This window comes from Microcebus murinus, chromosome 15 (genome assembly GCF_040939455.1).
Source record: "Microcebus murinus isolate Inina chromosome 15, M.murinus_Inina_mat1.0, whole genome shotgun sequence".
NCBI lineage: Eukaryota > Metazoa > Chordata > Mammalia > Primates > Cheirogaleidae > Microcebus > Microcebus murinus.
Window position 1 is genome coordinate 63609490 of NC_134118.1, and position 19138 is coordinate 63628627.

A 19138-nucleotide genomic window follows, 5' to 3' on the forward strand; every position below is an offset into this window, starting at 1 on the left:
GGCTGCGGGTTTCAGGGACGGTACGGTGTAAGGAGACTGCACCCCTGGGTGCTGAAGTGGCAGTGGGTGGAGTGCCACTGGATGGGCACGGGTCAGGGGAAGGCAAGTACAGGTCGCAGGGAGGTCTAGCTGCTTTCCCACTGGAGTTCTTGCACTGTGCTTCTTACGTTTCCCGGGGAACTGCCCTTGGAGAGCTTTCGGGGGGTCTCCCGGCACAATTCTGTGTGAACACAACAAGCCACTTACATTTGGAAGGCTTACTCTCTGCATGAAGAACTCCGGTTCTTGTTAGTCTGTGTTAAGTATCGTTCTCTAGAATGACCACTGGTCACCTGCAGAACCAGGAACCAGTGACAGATCTTTTGCGCACACGGGGAGGCCCTAAGTCACTTTCTCTGTCCGCTTACGGTGGTGGTGATGCAGCACGTGTTATTATCAGAGGCTGAATCACACACTGTTTCAGGAACCAGAGCTGTTTGTGGTCAGAGACAGAGTAATTTTTTGCAAAGTAGCCATGGTAATATCTTCCCAAAAGATCTAGAAGACACACCTAATTAAAAAATTGTGGATAGAATGGCAAATACGCAAAACTATAATCTGAATGAATCTCAGCATGGGAAATTTGTTTTGTGGCAATTAAAGGCACTTTAGGGTTTTAATTTCATACGTGTTAATGATGAAATTATTCGCCATTGGCCTCCTGTTTTCCCAAGACTCAGTTGAAGATGTTTATTAAACATCTGGGATCTGGAAGTCCATGGGCTAATGGGTACTGAATGGCAGTGATTCCCACACCTAGCTGCGTATAAGAATTACTCCAGGATAATAATAATAAAAAGAAATTCCTGGTTCCTAAGCCTTAGAAATTCTCATCAGGGTGAGGCTAAGGGATTTTTTTAAGTTCCCCAGGTAATAATGTTGCATAGGCAGTTTGGAGATACTGATCTGAATAGAACTGAACAGTATAACTGTGGGTTATGGTGCATTTGGGGTAGCAGTCCTGCCACATCAGTCTTCCTGAAAAATCCACATAGTAGGAGATTTCATGGTTGAATTACTTAAAGCCTTATCAGGAAAACTGGGCTGGAGACTTTAGAGACAGGCTCTTGCTGTCATCCAGGCTGGAGGGCATGGTGCTATCATAGCTGACTGTAACCTCAAACTCCTGGGCTCAAGCGATCCTCTTGCCTCAGCCCCCTGAGGAGCTGGGACTACAGGCGTGCCCCACCATGCCTGGCTAATGTTTTTAATTGTTTTTAGAGATGGGGTCTCACTATGTTGCCCAGGCTGGTCTAGAACTTCTGGCCTCAAGTGATCCTCCCACTATGGCCTCCCAAAGTGCTGGGGATTACAGGCAAGAGCCACTGCACCTGGCTGATACATTTAAAAATGAATCTATAATATGACATGTATCTTTTTAAAGTTTAATACAATAAAACGATAAATGGGTTAAATATGAAATAAGGATTATATCAATTATAAAATGGATGTGATACAATTGATTTCCATTGCTTATAAACTTTCCTAAGTTTAACAAAACTTTTATTTATTTATTGGAGACAGAGTCTCGCTCTGTTGCTCGGGCTAGAGTGCTGGGTGTCGTCATAGCCCCCAGCAACCTCCAGCTCCTGGGCTCCAGTGATCCTCCTGCCTCAGCCTCCCAAATAGCTGGGACTATAGATGTGTACCAGTACGCCCGGCTAATTTTTTCTTTTTAGTGGAGGCAGGGTCTCACTCTCGCTCAGGCTGGTCTCAAACTCCTGACCTCAAGCGATCCTCCCGCCTTGGCCTCCCAGAGTGCTACGATTACAGGCGTGAGCCACTGTGCCTGGCCTAACAAAACTCTTAAGACTCAGTTTTGCATTGGTGCAGATGATATGTGCACTCAGAAGCAGGCTTCTTGCTGTGTCTGCACTCCATCCCCATGTTAAACGTCTTTCTGATTTCCTGGCTGGCGAGTGTTGACGTCTTCCTCCAGGGTCCCACCGAAGTACGTAGAGTGAGTCCAGCACTGCAGGCAGAGGAGGATTAAGCATGGCCACGTAGGAAGGTCTCAACCCCCCTCCCTAATGTACAGGGCCATATATTACCTTAGCTCTGAACATGGTATTTTCACACCAAACACAGGCCACGACGCTTCTTTTATACAGTTTATTTCTCCTTCCCAGCCGTCGTGCATTTCTTAGGGTTGTCTTCTTCTTGTTTTCCCACATCCTTCTCTCCTGCTTTCCGCTCCCATAGCACCTCCTCCCGCTGCCGGCCGCCCCGTGCTCACGCACATCCGCACACACACACTCTTGGGAGCCGGTGCAGCCTGGGTGATGCTTTTATCTCTTTTGACCACAGTACCTGTATGATACAGTGCGATATAAAATTGAAACGAAAATTTCATAAAACGATGCTCACTTTTTTTGGGGTACTCCCTCATATTTTCTAGTCTATATTGTAGTTCATTAAAATCGAATTAGAAGTGCTGCTCTTAATCCAGTAATGCTGATCTGAATCTAATAAGCCGATTCCATGCCCCTCTACTGGGTTGTTATCAAAGGTTTGAAAATCACCGCTCGAGAGGTTACTGGCATACTCTCTGCAGTCAGGCAGATCTGGATCTGAAGTTTAGTTTTACCACTTAATCGTTGCGGAGCTTGGTGAGCGGCTTCATGTCCTCATCTGTAAAATGGAGGTGAGACACTCGACCTATGTAGCTTTTTGGAAGATTAAATGAAGTAATGCATGAGAAGCACTTGCTTTGCGTTTGGCTCCTAGTAAGCCCTGGAATGAAGGGAGATGATGATGATGATGATGATAGTGGTGGCTTTCAATTTCCAACTGCAGCTTTCTGTCAACTTCTATAATTTTGTGTGGAAATTCTTATTTTTGCTGAAAAAGCACACAAAAGTTAGTGTGAGGAACTTGTGAGAGGAACTTGCGTTTGGGGAAGGACTCTTATGCACCCAGGAAAAATGACTACTAAAAATAGCTGTTGTGTTCCTGTAAGTGGCTTTGTCACTCGTGGTTTTTCCCTGCATCCCCACAGCCGCCATCCTGAACGAGAGTGCTTGCGTGGCTCGTGGTGCCGAAACACGGCTTTTCTCAGGGCCCGCGGGGCTCCAGAGTCTTCAGCAGCCTGCACAGTCAACAAGTCCACACGCCAGCTGGGCCTCTGAGACCCTCCAGGAAAACCCGGGTTCAAATCCTGGCTTCCCATCTAGAGGCTTGGGTGACCTGGACAGTTTCTTCTCTTTTCTTTCTTGTTTAGTGACGTTATTTTGGGGAGGGGGTTACCGTTTTGGCTGTGCGTTTCTTCGTCTCTCCAGGGGTTCGCTGGTTAGGCCGCTGTGAGGATTGGAGACGACTGTGAGCAGCACCCAGAGCTTGCCTGTCGCGTGCCGGCTGCCCACAGCGGCAGACACATCGTCCTCAGTCCTGCTTTGGCTGGTGGCACCAGCCTTTTAGCTCCTGGGGACTGCCGGCTTCCCTCCCCCTGCCTAGGCGACGCCTCCCATCCGTTAGGCTCTTCGTGTACCTTAAAGCTTTCCCTTACAGACCCATTTAACGATGATTTATATGCTCCGTATGAGCTAGTTAATTCAGTTGGCAGTTAATCATACACTGCCTTCTGATCTTTATTGCCTAGTCTTTCATTATTACAATTATAGTATCATTAGTTAGCTTTATATGATTTATGTCTCCTGTCCTTAGTTCACTTATTAATTCCTTGAGGGCAGTGATCATGTCTTACACATCTGTGAATCCTCCACAGCACTTAGCATGGTTCCCTCTAATAATATGTGTGTTTTTTAATTTTCATTTTGTAGAAACCGAGTCTCACTGTGTTGCCCAGGCTGGTCTCCAACTCTGGGCCTCAAGCAATCCTCCAGCCTTGGTCTCTCAAAGTGCTGGGATTATAGGTGTGAGCCCCGGAACCTGGCCAGTAATATGTGTTTAATAAATATTTGTTGATACACTGGGAGACTGGGTCCAGAGACAACACGTGCCGCAGGATGAGACAGACGGCTTGGTGGATGATAGCAGATTTGAGCCAGCTTCTGCTGGGAGGGTAGAATTTCTGTGGGTTGGTAAGAGGGAGGGACACATGGCTATGCAGGGAGTAGGTGACAAGAGTTGTCAGAGTCACTTTAAAGAAATGATGGAGTTGCAAAAGAAATGGGGCAGAGCACTGCTGGGGGCTGCTTCAGAGACACCCACACGCCAGCCCTACTCAGTGCCTGGTCCTTTGCCTTCTCTCTTGCCAAGCTGTGACCCATCATCTCCCGGGACTCTGCTGCTCTAAGCTGGTGGACTGTGGCTCTACAGGTGGAAAATTCTCCGAGATTTTCTCTGAGTGAAAAATGCCTTTATTTCATCTTTTTTCTTGAAGTCAGTATCCTCTGGATGTAAAATTTTAAAATGGCAAGTTATTTTCTTTCAACACGTTAGAGACATCTTTCCATTGTCTTCTGTCTTCCATCGTTTCTGTTGAGTAGTCACTGTAAGGCTTATGGGTTTTGTGGGTTTTTTTTTTTTTTAATAAAAGTGATGAGTCTGGTTTCTCTCCCTGCCCCTCGTCCCTACAGCTGTTTTATGATTTCTCTCCGTGTTTTTGGTTATCAGCAAGTGTACTACAGTGTGCCTAGGTGTGTTTTTATTTATATTTGTCCACTTGGGGGTTGTAGCAATTTTTCAATCTGTGGTTGGAAAATTATTGGTCGTTGTCTCTTCAAATACTACTTCTGCCTCATTCTTTCTCTTTGTGTAACTCTGAATTATCCATATTTAAGAACTTTGCAGGTCTTTTAGTTTTAGTCTTTTACATTTTTCCACCCTTTCGTCTCTTAATGCTTCATTCTGTGAATTTCTTTTGAGTTCACTTATTTTTTTTCAGTGGTGTCTAATTTATTGTTAAACCCATCCATTGAATTATTAATTTTAATGATTTATTATTTACTTCTAAAATTTGTTTTATAGAAAATTTGTTCTTCAGAAATTAAAGAGAGACACTTTCCTTTGGGCGAAAAAGTGCTAAGGGACTTTATTACCACTAGACCTGCCTTACAAGAAATACTAAAGGCAGTCCTTCAAGATGAAATGAAAAATTGTTAAATAACAACATAAAAACATATAAATCTAAGAAGGTTGTTGGTAAAGGTAATTATGTGAACACATAGAAAATATTGTAATACTGTAACAGTTGTGCATAAATCTCTTTTAATTCAGATATAGAAGTTAAAAGACAAAGGTACAAAAATAATTATAATAATAAAAATGCTAACATATATACAGTAAAAAATAAAATAAATTTGTTTTAGAATTTTTAGTTTTTCTTCCTAAGTTTAGTAGAGACAGATCTCACTATGCTCAGGCTGGTCTTGAACTCCTGACCTCAAGTGATCTTCCTACCTCGGGTTCCCAGAGTGCTAGGTTTACAGGCATGAGCCGCTGTGCCCAGCGTGATTTTCAGTTTTCTGACAACACTTTCCATATTATCTTTTATTTCCTTTAACATATTAGGTGTAGATGCTTTTAAGACTACATCTGCAAACATTTGGTATCTGCATATTCATTATATCTGTGAGAGACCTGTGTCTGTATCCCCATGGGTCTGTTTCTATGGCCCATTATTTCCCTTGATTTTCTATAATATTTTGTCACCTTTTATCCTCATATTCCTGGCTATTTGATTGAATGCTGGTGAATGTATATGAAAAGCTGCAGAGATAACATGAACTCTAGGATAATGTTATTTTCCTCAAGAAACTATTTATATTTATTTCCAGTAGTTCCAGGTCATTTTAATTTGGTCAGGGATTAAGAAGTTTCAAAACTGAGCTTCAGTTTTTCATATTAGTCTATTTTCATTTAGGTATATTACTTACAAAACTCAGGGAGGGGTGTGTCCTGGCCCCTGTTTTCCTAGCTGGGTCCTGATCTTTAATTTTGGTCCCTCTAGTCACCTGAATAGGTCAAAAACTCTGCTCAGCCTCTAAGTCCCACAGCCTCCTCTTTAGGGACCAGCAGATGCCCCTGAGTTAGGAGAAGAGCAGCCCCAAATGACAGGCTTCCCTCTCTGGGTTTCTTTTTCTCCCAGATCTTGCCTTCTTAAGTTTTTACTACCTTGTTAGCTCTCTGATGCTTTTAAATGGATTTGTAAAAATATATTTTGTCCATGTTTCTTAGTTACTCATCATGGGAGTTAGGTCTGAATTACCTATTGTGCCATTACTAGAAACACCATCTGCCTCTCAGACAAGGAGTTTATTATCTGAAATCCAGCAGGGACATTTAGAAGTCTCTAGAACAGAGAATTAACATGATTAGGGTGGTATTTTAGGAAGATGAATATGTCAGTGGTCTACAAGACAGAGGAATTGAGAAAGTCTCAGTATGTAGAAGAGTTAAGAGGTCGTCATAGCTGAATGCTTTTCTAAACCCTAAAGTAAGATGAAAGCAGAGGGTAGGGTTTATGAACTGGGTTTTTCATGTCAGACATGCCTGCATGAGAGTCTTGGCTCCCCACCTACTAGCACGTTGCCTTTCAGCAGTTCCCCAACCTGTCCCCTCATCTGCAATAAAGGATGATAAAGTCCCTACCTCCTGGGGTTGTGAGAGTTAAGTAACAAAAACTCATAGAAAATCTTGGGGGGGGTCTTTGTTGCCCAGGCTGGAGTGCAGTGGATTCACAGGCCTGATCATAGCACACCACACCCTTGAACTCCTGGCCTCAAGTGATCCTCCTCCTGAGTAGCTGGGACTACAGGTGCATGCCACTGCAAGTGGCAAGAAAATCCTAGTTTTAATTCCTGGCACATAGTAAGTGCTCAGGAAATAGTAGCCATTGCTAGTAGCTAGTACTATTCCAAGAACCAAACCTCAGTTATTTAGGTAAAAATTCAACCTCACTGTTAATGGTACTAATCAGGGCCATAGCATTCTCAACTTTATGGGGGATTATTCATGTCATATGACTCAGTGACTCACAATGAGTAGTTTGCATGCCTTCGTGCAACAGCCCTGGCGCCAGTGACATTCTAAATACCCACCATGTGCTGAACTGGTGTATAGCCAGCTGCCATGATGGTGAAGCTGGTCCCAACCCCACATCTCAAAGGTGTAATGAATGAAAGGCGACTTTACAGAGTGCCTTTTGCCAGGCTCCAGGTAGGTGCTTCAGCTCTTTTACTTCCGTTTAAATAGAGGTTGTTCATACTTTGTTTGTAGAACCACAAAATCTTACCGCTTTACTTATAAAAAACAACCCAGTGTACGAGAGTAGAAGCTTACAAAAAAATAAATCGAATTATGAGCCTTCATGTTACAAAAGGATTTGTATGATCCCAGATAACCTTAGAAATCATCGTTTTGAAATGTCTCATGTTTCTGGATGATCAAAGCAGTGGGCCAGAAAGAATGGCGTGACTAGCCCAAGGACACACACCAGCAACGGCAGAGGCAGGACTGGGACACAAATGTCCTGATTTCTGTGCATTTTGGTTCTCTCAGGCAAAAATAGCACCTGTGTGTCTCCTCCACTCAGTGACCTGCCTTCTCCAGTTCTGTTCGAGTTTCACGTGGCCTGGGTGTCAATGCCTGGGGGAGACTTGCCTTTCAGAAGGAAGACCAGTGTGTCACCTTGCATTTCAGCATCGGGAGCTAGACAGCACACACCAAGTAAGCATCTTTTCTTTTCAGTACTTAGTCATCTGACCCCTCTGCCTGCCATCCCAGTCTTTTAGTCCCTGAAAATATAATCTGCTTTTAGTGCCCAACTAAATGACCAGTTCCTGGTGCTGGGCTCGATGTAGAATTCCTCCTTTGCTGTTTTTCACAGCAGTCATGATGTATGCTCACCCTCTGATGGTCCTGAGAAACCTGTGTCAGACGGCAAACTTTCTGTTCTGTGTCATGTGGCAAGACCACTGGTAACTCATTAACCTGTTCAATGTGGGAGATGGGGCCAGGGTGTAAAGTCGAGTGAAACAGAGGGAAGGCCTTCACGCAAGTGGGTAGGCTTGTCGTCGTGTATCACGGGGGATGGCCTAGCTATGTACAAAAGCAAACAAACATAAGCCTGAAATAAGCAAAGCCCTTTGTAAGAGTTTTCCCTACTCTGATAAAATACGTGCTCTATTTGTGTTTCCTAAAAATCCACTTAAAATTAACAGCAGTCCCGGTGTAAGATTGTGAGAAGTTTTTTGTATGCTTGAGGTTTGCCTGAGCTGCAGCCTGGTTGGAGAGGCGTGGTCTGTAAACAGGGGACGGCCCAGCAGGTAGATGATGCCGTCAAACCTGACGCTTAGACGAAAGGCCAGAGTGACCAGGCAGTTCGTGACTGACAATTAAAGGGAGTCCAGAGTCTTACTTCTCAGAGTGTAGGCCGTCCGAGCTTGTTAGGAAGGTGGATTCCCAGGGGTCACCTAGCATCCTGCATTGAGATCCAGATGAGCGTTTAAGTCGGTGAATCACTGGTTCGGATTTCCTGACCAGCTCTGACCTTTACTATGGACAAATATCATTCATTGGCTTGACTTTTTCAGGTTTCTCTTCAGTCTTAGGCTGTTGACCAGAGTCCTGGCTGTGGTTCTCCATGTCTCTTGTGTCCTCCCTGTTGCTGATGCCTGCCCATGGCAGGTCATCCTGCCGCAGGGCCTTTGCAGTGGCTCCCTTCTCTGTTAGTTTCCCAGGGCTGCCCTAACAAGGAACCACAAACTGTGTGGATTCAAACAACAGAAATTTATTCTGTCTTCGTTCCGGAGGTCATACGTCTAAAATCAAGGTATCAGCAGGACCCTGCTCCCTCCGAAGGCTCCCGGGGAGGACCCTTCCTTGCCTCCTCCAGCTTCTGAAATTCTGGGCATTCATTCCTTGGCTGGTGGCAGCATCACTCCAGTCTCTGCCTCTGTCTCCACCTGGCCGTCTTCCCTCGGTGTGCGTCTGTGTCCACATTTCCCCCTTCTTGTGAGGACATCGAGCCTCTGGGCACAGCATTTTCACCAGCTGATCAATATATAACCTTGCTTTATGTGTTTTGCTTAAAGACACCTCAGTCCATATCTGGAATGACTGATTAGCATTGAACTCATAGCCAGCAGCCACTGTATAAGAACTCACGCCTGAGCGAAGCTTACCTGAGGCGTGTATTTTCTCCATATGCGTCCCTGCCCTGAGGGACGCTGACAGCACTTCAGCACAATGCTCGAGGGGCATTTCAAACAGCAAAATCACCAACAGAAAGCACAGAATCATGGGAAATGTCGCACTAAACAGACTGTGGACAGGACATATATGTGTACAGTAGCTGAGCTAAAACAAGAAGGTGGTGTTGCCTTGTTCCCCCTCGGCTGGGGGGCGGGTATGGCCGGTAAGTGGAATTCTGTGCATTCTGCCACTGACTGCGAAAGCATCGCCAGTACTGACTGGGGGGTACACACATGGCTTAGTGAGGAGGCAGGGTTACAAACACAGAAGCTGTCAACAATGCCGATGCGCTGCATCTCCCCGTGCGGGCTTTAGCTTTTGGAAGTGTTTCAGGTGACCGTTTTCTCCCCCAAATGAGTTACTTGTACAAAAGCATGGGAGGAAGTATTATGCTGTGATGCTCACGTACTGGAAGCAGGGCCACTTCCCAGGGCCTCTTGTGTCCCCTGTGGCTGGGCGGGGTCACCGCAGCGGCGCTGGGCGCCCGCGCACAGGGGTTCTGCACGCCGGGCTGTCAGAAGAACCGCGTCTGTTGCTCTCTACTCACGACCCCTGTAGCCACCCCTATTTCTGCTCTTCCCTCTATTTCATTTCCTGCTCTGGGCTGAGCTGTGCCCAGACACATTCTGTGTCTTGAGATCTTCAGAGGGAGGTGGTGACTGGGCTGGTGGTCACCACCCCGGTGGGCAGACCCTCGGAGGGTCACCACTGTGGTCTGTGTACAGCTTTCCCCAGGACTCCCCCAGAACTCCTCATTGTCTTGCATCCAGGGCTCTTCATGGGTCTTGGAACTCCCTTCTTTCCTGTGTCCTCCTCAATGGCTGGGAATGTCCTGTCTTTTCCAGTTCTGGAACACCATTCTCAATACGTGATCTTTGAGTGGGTGGACGAACAAATGAATGCATGGGACAGCTTGAGACCCGCTGAGGGCAACTGTATTTGAGGCTCCTCATGGCTATTCCATGTCCCTGTGGAAATCTCCAGGCTTTCTGTTTCTGTCTCAAAGAATGGTGGCCGGAGCCTCCAGACCAGTGGGTGTGGCGGACCTCCTGTGGTGGCACCACCCAGGTGATCTTCGGAGCTGGCCGGGGCCTTGTCTGGAACGTTTCCTGTGTGGGAGGCAGCATTTGGGCTTTGTAGGATTATGAAAACACCCATTAGAAGTTAGGTTCCTACTCTCAAAGAATTTAGGATTTGTTACATACCACTTGCTGCAAGAAATAAAAAAAAAAAAAAAAAAAGAATTTAGGATTTGGTTAGGAAGGGAGAGTGTACACAGCTGAAAAATGTGTAAGTAAGGCCAAGGATACAATTAAAGACTAAACAGCAGCCCTAAAGCAGTGTTGGCCATGTAAGATCAGTGGTATGGTAGGAGTTGGAGGATGAGGGGTTACTTCAGGCCGGAGTGATCTGGGAAGGTCTCAGGGGAGAAGGAAGGTGGAGGCTGGGTCTTGGAAGGAGGGTGAGGATTGGCAAGGTCAGGGAGTGAGGAGAGAGGGCAAGGTGTGAACGAGGGGCAGGAGGTGTCTGCAACACCAAGGGGGCCAGAACTGTGGGGGAAATGCAAGGGTTGGAGTAATGATGCTGAGCCTTCGCACCAGCTGGGGCAGGGCAGAGAGGAAGGGGGGGAGTAAGGGGAGGAGAGAGAGAGAGAGAGTACTTGGCAAGCTGGAAGAGAGAAGTATTCAGACAGTGATTATCTTAGCCCAAATTCCTCTGAATAGAATTTTCAGAGCCCTTTTTGAAGGAAATGAGTTAAGGAGAGACAGGTTAGGGTTGAAAGAAGATTATGTCACCCTGCCCATGAAGTCCTAGAGAATGGAGGCTGGAATCGGCATGGCCTTTGCTTTCAGATCCCAGATTAAGTGCACATTTTGGCCTCCACAGGGTGAGGATGGGTGGTAGACGGTGTGGAAGGTACTTTGTTAGTGATTCTGGGTTTGTGTTGGTGGGCAAAGGAAAGGCTGTCTGAGAAAGGAACCCGGAAGGAGGGAGGGAGGCATGGTATGGGTCGGTGGATGGTGGGTGGTCAGACCATGAAATGCTTTTCAAAGGGAAAATGAGTTAAAGGAAAAAGGGGTGATGCCAGGTCAGAGGGGAGAGTGGTGTTGAGGAAAGGTGCTTGAGGAAGGGCGTGACTGCATTGGGGCAAAGCAGAGGTGAAGCCCGAGCAAGATGCTGGCGTGCTCTGCACGTGGACAGACTATGTCAGGAGGAAAGGGCTCTTTGGCAAAAGACTTTGGGGGAGCAACACTGATTTCTTTAGAGCTTTCAGTGCCAGTGCTGGGGGTTCAAAGCATTTATATAACCCAGATCCCCAAAAGGAATGAATGGGTTAGCATAACTCTTTCCCACATAGCTGCTTTGCCTGCCCACCCTTGGCTCTTGGAAGAGTTGTACCCAAAGGTATTGGTACATGCTGGTCCTCTGAGGGCCTGACACCCTGGTGGTTCCTGTTGTAAACACAGCCAGGGTAGGAGTGGGGAAAGCCTAGCTTTAGGTAAAGTCACTGGGAGGTGTCCGGGCCCTCCAGCTACCTGGGTTTCTGCCAGGGGCCTCCTATGTCTGTAGGACTCTGCCAGTGGAGAGCCAGCTCGGAGAATGGGCCATCCTGTCCCCATTCCCCTGAGACGGCTCCTTGGATGAGAGGGAGGGGTGAGCAGGGGCAGGGGGCTCTAGGGCTCAACAAACCCCTGAGGACCCTCCCCTGGCCCCTGCCCAGAGGATGGGGAAAATAGGAAAGGGTCGGAAATCTGCAGTGCAGACGTGACAGTCAGTAGCACAAGTGCCTGACGTTGTGTTTCTCTTCTGCAGCAGGGCACCATGCCGGTGGAGAGGATGCGCATGCGCCCGTGGCTGGAGGAGCAGATCAACTCCAACACGATACCGGGGCTGAAGTGGCTGAACAAGGTGAGTGAGTCGGGGCCTGTGTGTGTGTGTGTGTGTGTGTATGTGTGGCTCGCCAATGTCAGCTCACCTTTGACATCTTGATGACTCTTTTTTTTTTTTTTGAGACAGAGTCTCACTTTCTTGCCCAGGCTAGAGTGAGTGCCATGGCGTCAGCCTGGCTCACAGCAACCTCAATCTCCGGGGCTCAGCAATCCTACTGCCTCAGCCTCCCGAGTAGCTGGGACTACAGGCATGTGCCACCATGCCCGGCTAATTTTTTTTTTTGTATATATATTTTTAGTTGGTCAATTAATTTATTTCTATTTTTGGTAGAGACGGGGTCTCGCTCAGGCTGGTTTCGAACTCCTGACCTTGAGCAATCTGCCCGCCTCGGCCTCCCAAAGTGCTAGGATTACAGGCGTGAGCCACCACGCCTGGCCTTGATGACTCTTCATGGGAAGCTTCTTCTGTGTTTTTCTTTAATGCTTCTGACCCTCTTCCTTCTCCAGTTCACTCCTTTTTTGCCTCCCAGGCTTTCTAGAATTAGAGGACATGGAAACTGCAGGGTTTTGTATTGGGCATGGAGGGTGGAGGAGCATGTTGCTTTTCTTTTCAATGTTTCTTATTTAAAGAAAACTTTTGTTTTTCTCTTTTTAAAAACAAAAGTCTTCTTTTTACCTTTGTACGCCCACCCGTCCTACAGATGAGTTTGTCATTGAACCCACCCCCACCACAGACATGGACATAAATACTCCTTACTTTGTTAAGCTCAAAACTCTCAATTTAATTGGTCCTAGATGTTAGGGGTGAATCAGAAAGATAGTATCTGTAAAATAAAATAAAATAAAGACTTGTAGAAATATGTAATCTAGGAACCCAACTCAATACAATGCATCATGCCTTCTTTGAGGAGGCCCAAGGGAGAAATCTCTTGCCTCCTACCAGGAACAATTGCATTTCTTCTGAGCAGATGTCTTTTTCCTCTTCTCCACCCCCCTCCCCTTCTCTTTTTTAATCTTAAGGACACAATGAATAATTTAGCTGGTCAGGCTTTATCTTTATGTCAGGTGCGAGAGCTGAGAGCCAGATTGCAGATCGAACCTGCTTCTAAGAAGTGAATAGGGGATTGCAGCAGACTGGTTTCTTTTTACTAGTTTCTCTCCTGGCTTTATTTTATCTTTTCAGACATCTCTCAAATCTTATTTCTTTTTGTTCTTTCCCCCTCATCCACTTATTTTTAATTGACTGTGACTGTTCTGAATGTATCTGTTTAAATAAGTCCTTTCTGAAACAAGGTGGGCCATGAAGTAAATAGAAATAATTTAAACTATAGGCCTACTTCATGTGACTTGTCACACATTTAGGGTTTTATAGCAAGCAGTGTATTTTAGATTTAGATATGTAATTAGCCTCTTTCAAAGAAACAAACAAGAAATTGGGTTATTCCTTTGCTTGTTCCATTAGCAGGGACACCTATGGGACTCTCAGGAAAATAGTGTTGAATAGACATAGGATAATAATAATAATGATAATAAGAAAGGCTAACGTTTATTAAGTACTTACTCCATGCCAGGTACCCTTCTGTGCAAGTTACATGCATTAACTCATGTCATTACCGCTATGGAGTAGGTACGGTTATTATTTTCCATTTCACAGGCAAAGAAACTGAGGCACAGAGAGGTTAAGTAGGATTCTGTTTTGAAGAACAAGATAACATTACCTGTTTTGATGTAGAGTGGGAGATTAAAGCAGATGCTTTAATTCTGAAGAGAAGTAAGTGTCTTGTGTTTGCTTTTTCTTTTTTTAAATGCATCCACTGATTTTGGTTGGCTTGAGTCAGAGAGGAACATACAGTGTACCGTGGAAATGCTGCAGTTAGCTGTCCTCTGTAATTGTTGGAACTGTGGCCCCTAAGAAGAGATGTCCTCATCTTAATCCCCTGGGGTTAGGGGATTAGGAACCTGGGGTGTGATTTGGAAAAAGGGCTTTTGCAGATGGAATTAAGGATGTCAAGATGAGATCATCTTGAGTTATCTGGCAGGGCCCTAAATTCAGTGAGAAGTGTCTTTATAAGAGACAGAAGAGAAGATGCACACACGGAAGAAAAGACAGAGGCAGAGACTAGAGTGACGCAGCCACAAGCCAAGGGACTCCAGGAGCCACTAGCAGCTAGGAGGGGCAAAGAAGGATCCTCCCCGAGAGCCTTTGGAAGGAATGCAGCTCTGCCAACACGTTGATTTTGGATTTCTGGCCTTCAGAACTGAAACAGAATAAATTTCTGTTGTTGTAAGCTGCCCAGTTTGTGTCATCTGTCACAACAGCCCTAGGAAACTAACGTACTCTCTTAAGTGTTGTGTCCTTACTGGGACTCTCCTTGGGATGCCTTGTCTTCCATCCGCATTGTCTGTATTTTTCTGATACAGGACCAGAAGGCAAACAGATTTCTCTTTGTGCAGCTGAACACTTGGCCCCATGCAGGTGGCCCTTACCTGCTTCACTCACCTGGCTCTTGGCTTGAGAGTTCTCTTCCTGAGGCAGAGAGAGGAAAAGGAGAGCCCTCTGCTGTCTCGCCGGGCTTCTCTGCTAGAGCTGGCACGAGCCAGGCTGATGAAGGAGAGTGTGCCCGTGGCTACTGGCCCACGCCGCCTCTCAGCACGCCACTGGCACGGAGGCCACGGGCTGCACGATGGCATGGAGGCCCTGTCAAGCCGCCGTCCCACCGGGGCCTCGCCAGAGTGGGCATATGGCCCTGCTTGTGCACGTGGGCAGAGCCATCACTGTCACTGCAGGCCTCGGCTGCGGTCAGGACCTTTTCTCTCCACACCTGCGCTCCCACAGGGCAGCTTTTTATAGGTTTCCGCTAACTTAGCCTCGTTGGCATTCATCTGTCCACAGAAATACTCGGCTGAGAGCCTGCTGTTGTTTCCTCCCCATTCACAAGCATTCTGCCTGGGAATCCCTGTCTGTATTTTCAGTGGTTTGAGGTCATTCCACAATCTCTTCTCCCCCTGAAGACTGTTGTAACCCTTAGGAAAGACACTGTCCATGGCTTTGTGGCTCACTTATGCCCCAGGTGTTTGTGGTTTTTCATGGTGAACTGTGCCAGTCCCCACACACAGGTGCCGTGGCTGTCTTGATTGTTGCTGGTGCTCAGTGCCAGGTTTAGTGCCTGGTGGTAGGAGGTAATCCTCCATAAGGATTGTTCTGGGAATAAAGGAACAAGCGTTGTGTACTTGAAGAGGAGCACAAGATTGGTGGCTATGTTTTGTTCTGTTAAAATAATCAGACCTGTGAATGCTGGATTGGCAATTGTCACGTGTGTCTCAAATGGAGAATCCATCTAACCCAGTGCATCTTAGAAGCAAAGAGGTGGTTAATCAGTGTCTTAAATTTGTTTCCATCTCCTATTATCTTAGTCTCTTTCCTGTTGCTTATAACAGAATACCTGAAACTGGGTAATTTATAAAGGAAATTAATTTATTTCTTACAGTTAGGGAGGCTAAGTAGAAGTTCAAGGTCAGGGCATCACATGGCAAGGGGGCTGAGTGTGCTAGTTCAGGTCTCTCCTTGTTTTTAGAAAGCCACCAGCTCTATTCCTGTGACAGCTCATTAATTCATTAACGTATTAATTCATTAATCCCTAGGAGAAACCTTATGAGCCAGTCACCTCTTAAAGACCACACCTCTCAAGACTGCCACATGGGTGATTACATTTCCACATGAGTTTTGGAGGGGGCGAATATTCAGACCACAGCACCTACTTTTCATCAGTTTGGTGCAGGTGGTGATGGAACGGGTCCTTTGATTCCTCTTAAGGAACAGTGAGGAAGTTTGACAAAGCAGTGTTGTGACTAGCTCATGAGTTTGGCCTTGGCTGGGGCCATTTGCTCTTTATTATGGGTATTTGCAAATGTGCATAGTGTGTTTATATAATCTGATGACTAGAAAAAAATAGGATAGCACATTCCCACAGGTCCACAACTAGATTTATTAACATTTTATTTTATCTTTGCATGTGTGTGGTATTTTAAAGCAACTCCCGAACAGTGTACATTTAGAAGACTTAAGGACATTTTCTTTCTTTCTTTTTTTTTTTTTTTTTTTGAGACAGAGTCTCACTTTGTTGCCCAGGCTAGAGTGAGTGCCCTGGTGTCAGCCTAGCTCACAGCAACCTCAAACTCCTGGGCTCAAGCAATCCTGCTGCCTCAGCCTCCTGAGTAGCTGGGACTACAGGCCTGCGCCACCATGCCTGGCTAATTTTTTCTACATATATTAGTTGGCCAATTAATTTCTTTCTATTTATAGCAGAGACGGGGTCTCACTCTTGCTCAGGCTGGTTTCAAACTCCTGATCTCCAGCAATCCGCCTGCTTCAGCCTCCCAGAGTGCTAGGATTACAGGCGTGAGCCACCACGCCCGGCCGACATTTTCTTACATGTCCACAACTGGACAAAATTAGTAATAACTTTTGGATATCATCACTGCCCGGATCATATTCACAACGCTTTGAGTATTCCCCAAATATCTTTTTACAGTTGATTCGTTAAAATCAGAATCCAGAGAAAGTCCACAGGTTGTGTTTGATGTTTATGACTCTAAGTCTCTCCTGACCGTGAACAGTAACTTCTCTGTTTTTCTTTTTGCCACTGACTTGTTGAGGAGAATAGGTTAGTTCTGGATTTGTGCAAGTGCTTGCTTGTGGTTCCCCAGGCCACTTCTAAGGAGGCAGCCACGTCCAGGTTCACGATTTCTCTTGTAGCTGGGTGGGATTCCCGCCCTGGTTGTTGATGTTCCTGTTTCCTGTTGGAGGTCCACCTGGACCCAGCCACCAAGGCTCAGATGGCATCAGGTGGTTCCAGACCTTTCCCATTTTTTCCCCTTTGAAGCAGACTTGCGTCTGTGTAAAGCATCAGACTATCACTGACCGGGGTAAGGGGTCTAAACAAATATAGCAAACTATTAATAATTGGAAAATCCTATAACTGCTGGGCGTGTGTGGTATTTTAAAGCAACTTCCTGCAGAGACAGAAGGAGATAACAGAACTAGTTTCCACGGAAGGCCAAGGCATGTTTGTTCTGCATTGCTCAAGATAATCTTAAGTGCTTTTCTGAACTCAAGCAGCGCTCCTTTCTTCTGCCGTCGGAAGGGTGGAATTCTATGCACGTGGACATGAGTGGATCCTGGTACATGGAGTCCTTCCATATGTAGCGTGTACGGCCACCGAGTGTGCAGGACTGGTCACTCAGGGATTCTGAACCACCTGGCACGTGCTGATGTCACGGGGCCCACGCAGACACGTGGCAACACTCTGTCCCATAGAACACAGGGATCTATGACCAAAATGATGTTCACTGGTCAGAATCTCTTTCAGTTTTAAAATGAATCTCACTTTCTTTTACCTTTCAGTATGTTCTTTTTTAAAAAAAGATATCTGTGGTACACTTATTAGTCATTTCTTTTTTCCCCTGCCATATGAAAAACTAGTTAATAGTTACATGTAGTTTTTAAAAAACTTACTATTTTAACCATTTGAAAATGCACAATTCAGTGATATGAAGTGCATCGCAATGTTGTGCAACCATCACCACTGTTCTAGTTCCAGAACTTTTCATGCCTCCCAGAGGAGACGCAGTACCCATTAAGCAGTCTCTGCCCATTCTCCCCTAGCTCGTGGCAGCCGGTAATCTTCTCTCTGTCTCTGTGGATTGCCTTTCCTCGATATTTCATGTAAATGGAATCACCTGATATTTGTCCTTTTGGGTCTGGCTTCTTTCCTGTAGCATACTGTTTTCAAAGTTCATCCGCATGGTAGCAAGTGTCAGTCTTCTGTTCCTTTTTGTGGCTGGGTAGTATTCCATGGTATTCATACACCACATTGTGTTCATCTGTCTGTTCATCAGTTATAGGACACTTGGGTTGTTTCTCTTTCTGGCTTTGGTGAGTAGTGCTGCTCTGAACATTTGCATATAAGTTTTTGTTTGAATATTTGTTTGCAATTCTTTGGGTGTACATCCAGGAGTGAAATGACTGGGTCATCGGATAGTTCTGCATTTAACTTTTTGAGGAACGGCCCAACTGTTTTCCACAGTACCTGCACTGTTTTCTGTTCCCACCAGCAATGGGTGAGAATTCCAGTTTCTCCACATCATCATCGCCATTTTTATTCGTGTATCTTTTTTTTTGGAGAAAGGTCCGTTCAGGTCCTTTGCTTATTTCAACAGGATGATAGTACGTATTGCTAAATTTGGCCATTGCTTTTGTGGTTTTGTGATTTTTGCATAGTTTCTGTGAGACTGGGTTTGTGTGCATGTACAAGTGCAAATGCTTAAAAAGATTGACTTTATCTGTATCAACTCTGTATCTTGTAAGAGAGATTTCAGATCGTGTCACCCCAGAGCTCCTCTGACCTAGAAAAAAGTGCAACAGCAAATTCTTAAGGGTCTGTATCTTTAAGCATAAAGCTTTAGATTCTGAGTGTGCACTTCAGGAAAAAAGTTCTTTTACTGAAATCAGTTTTTGTTTTTCTTTGTTTTCATGTGAACATCAAAAAAAATTACACGAAGTGATTTTGCTCTCTGATTTTCATCTACATTAAAAAATAAAATTTCACTCAGACCTTTTCTGATTACTGTCCTTTTGAAATTGCCCAAGCTGACACCTTCCATCTCTGCGGATGACACAGAACGAACAATGAGGAGTTTATGAAAAAGTTTCTTCACTTTCAGTTCTTTATTAACTGACTTTGAAATTTATGATATTAATAGAATTTCCCCTTTTATGGTTTTTGGGAAACTCTCTGATGTTCTGAAATGTTCTTAGTTCCGGCTTTGTAATTGGTTCTGTGGAGAGGTACTGAGTCACTTTTGGGGCAGCTGGGACCCTTTCTGTATTTTGTTATGTGAGGCCAAAGTGGCGGAAACTTGCTATTGACATTTTTCCTTTCCCAGCATATAGTGCAGGGGTCCCCAAACCTAGCAATTGTCAGAACTACCTTGAGAGATTTTTTAAAAATATAGTTTCCTGGGTTTTAATCTCCATAGAATCCAAATCAACA

The 19138-nt window shown here is 45.4% G+C and overlaps 1 protein-coding gene across 12 annotated transcripts in view; it reads left to right on the forward strand.

Annotated features, from left to right (window-relative positions):
* The window catches only part of IRF2 (interferon regulatory factor 2), a 127238-nt gene that overhangs the window by 77848 nt on the left and 30252 nt on the right, over positions 1–19138 (forward strand). For 8 of the 12 annotated variants that reach the window (XM_012784970.3, XM_012784969.3, XM_076010689.1 and 5 more), the window contains one exon: positions 12010–12105. In XM_012784970.3, coding sequence (XP_012640424.2) covers positions 12019–12105 — 87 coding nt within the window. In that variant the 5' untranslated portion in view covers positions 12010–12018. Of the gene's footprint in view, positions 1–7500; positions 7669–12009; positions 12106–19138 lie in introns of all 12 variants that reach the window. The other 4 variants (XM_076010687.1, XM_076010686.1, XM_076010690.1 and 1 more) reach the window with 3 other exon arrangements.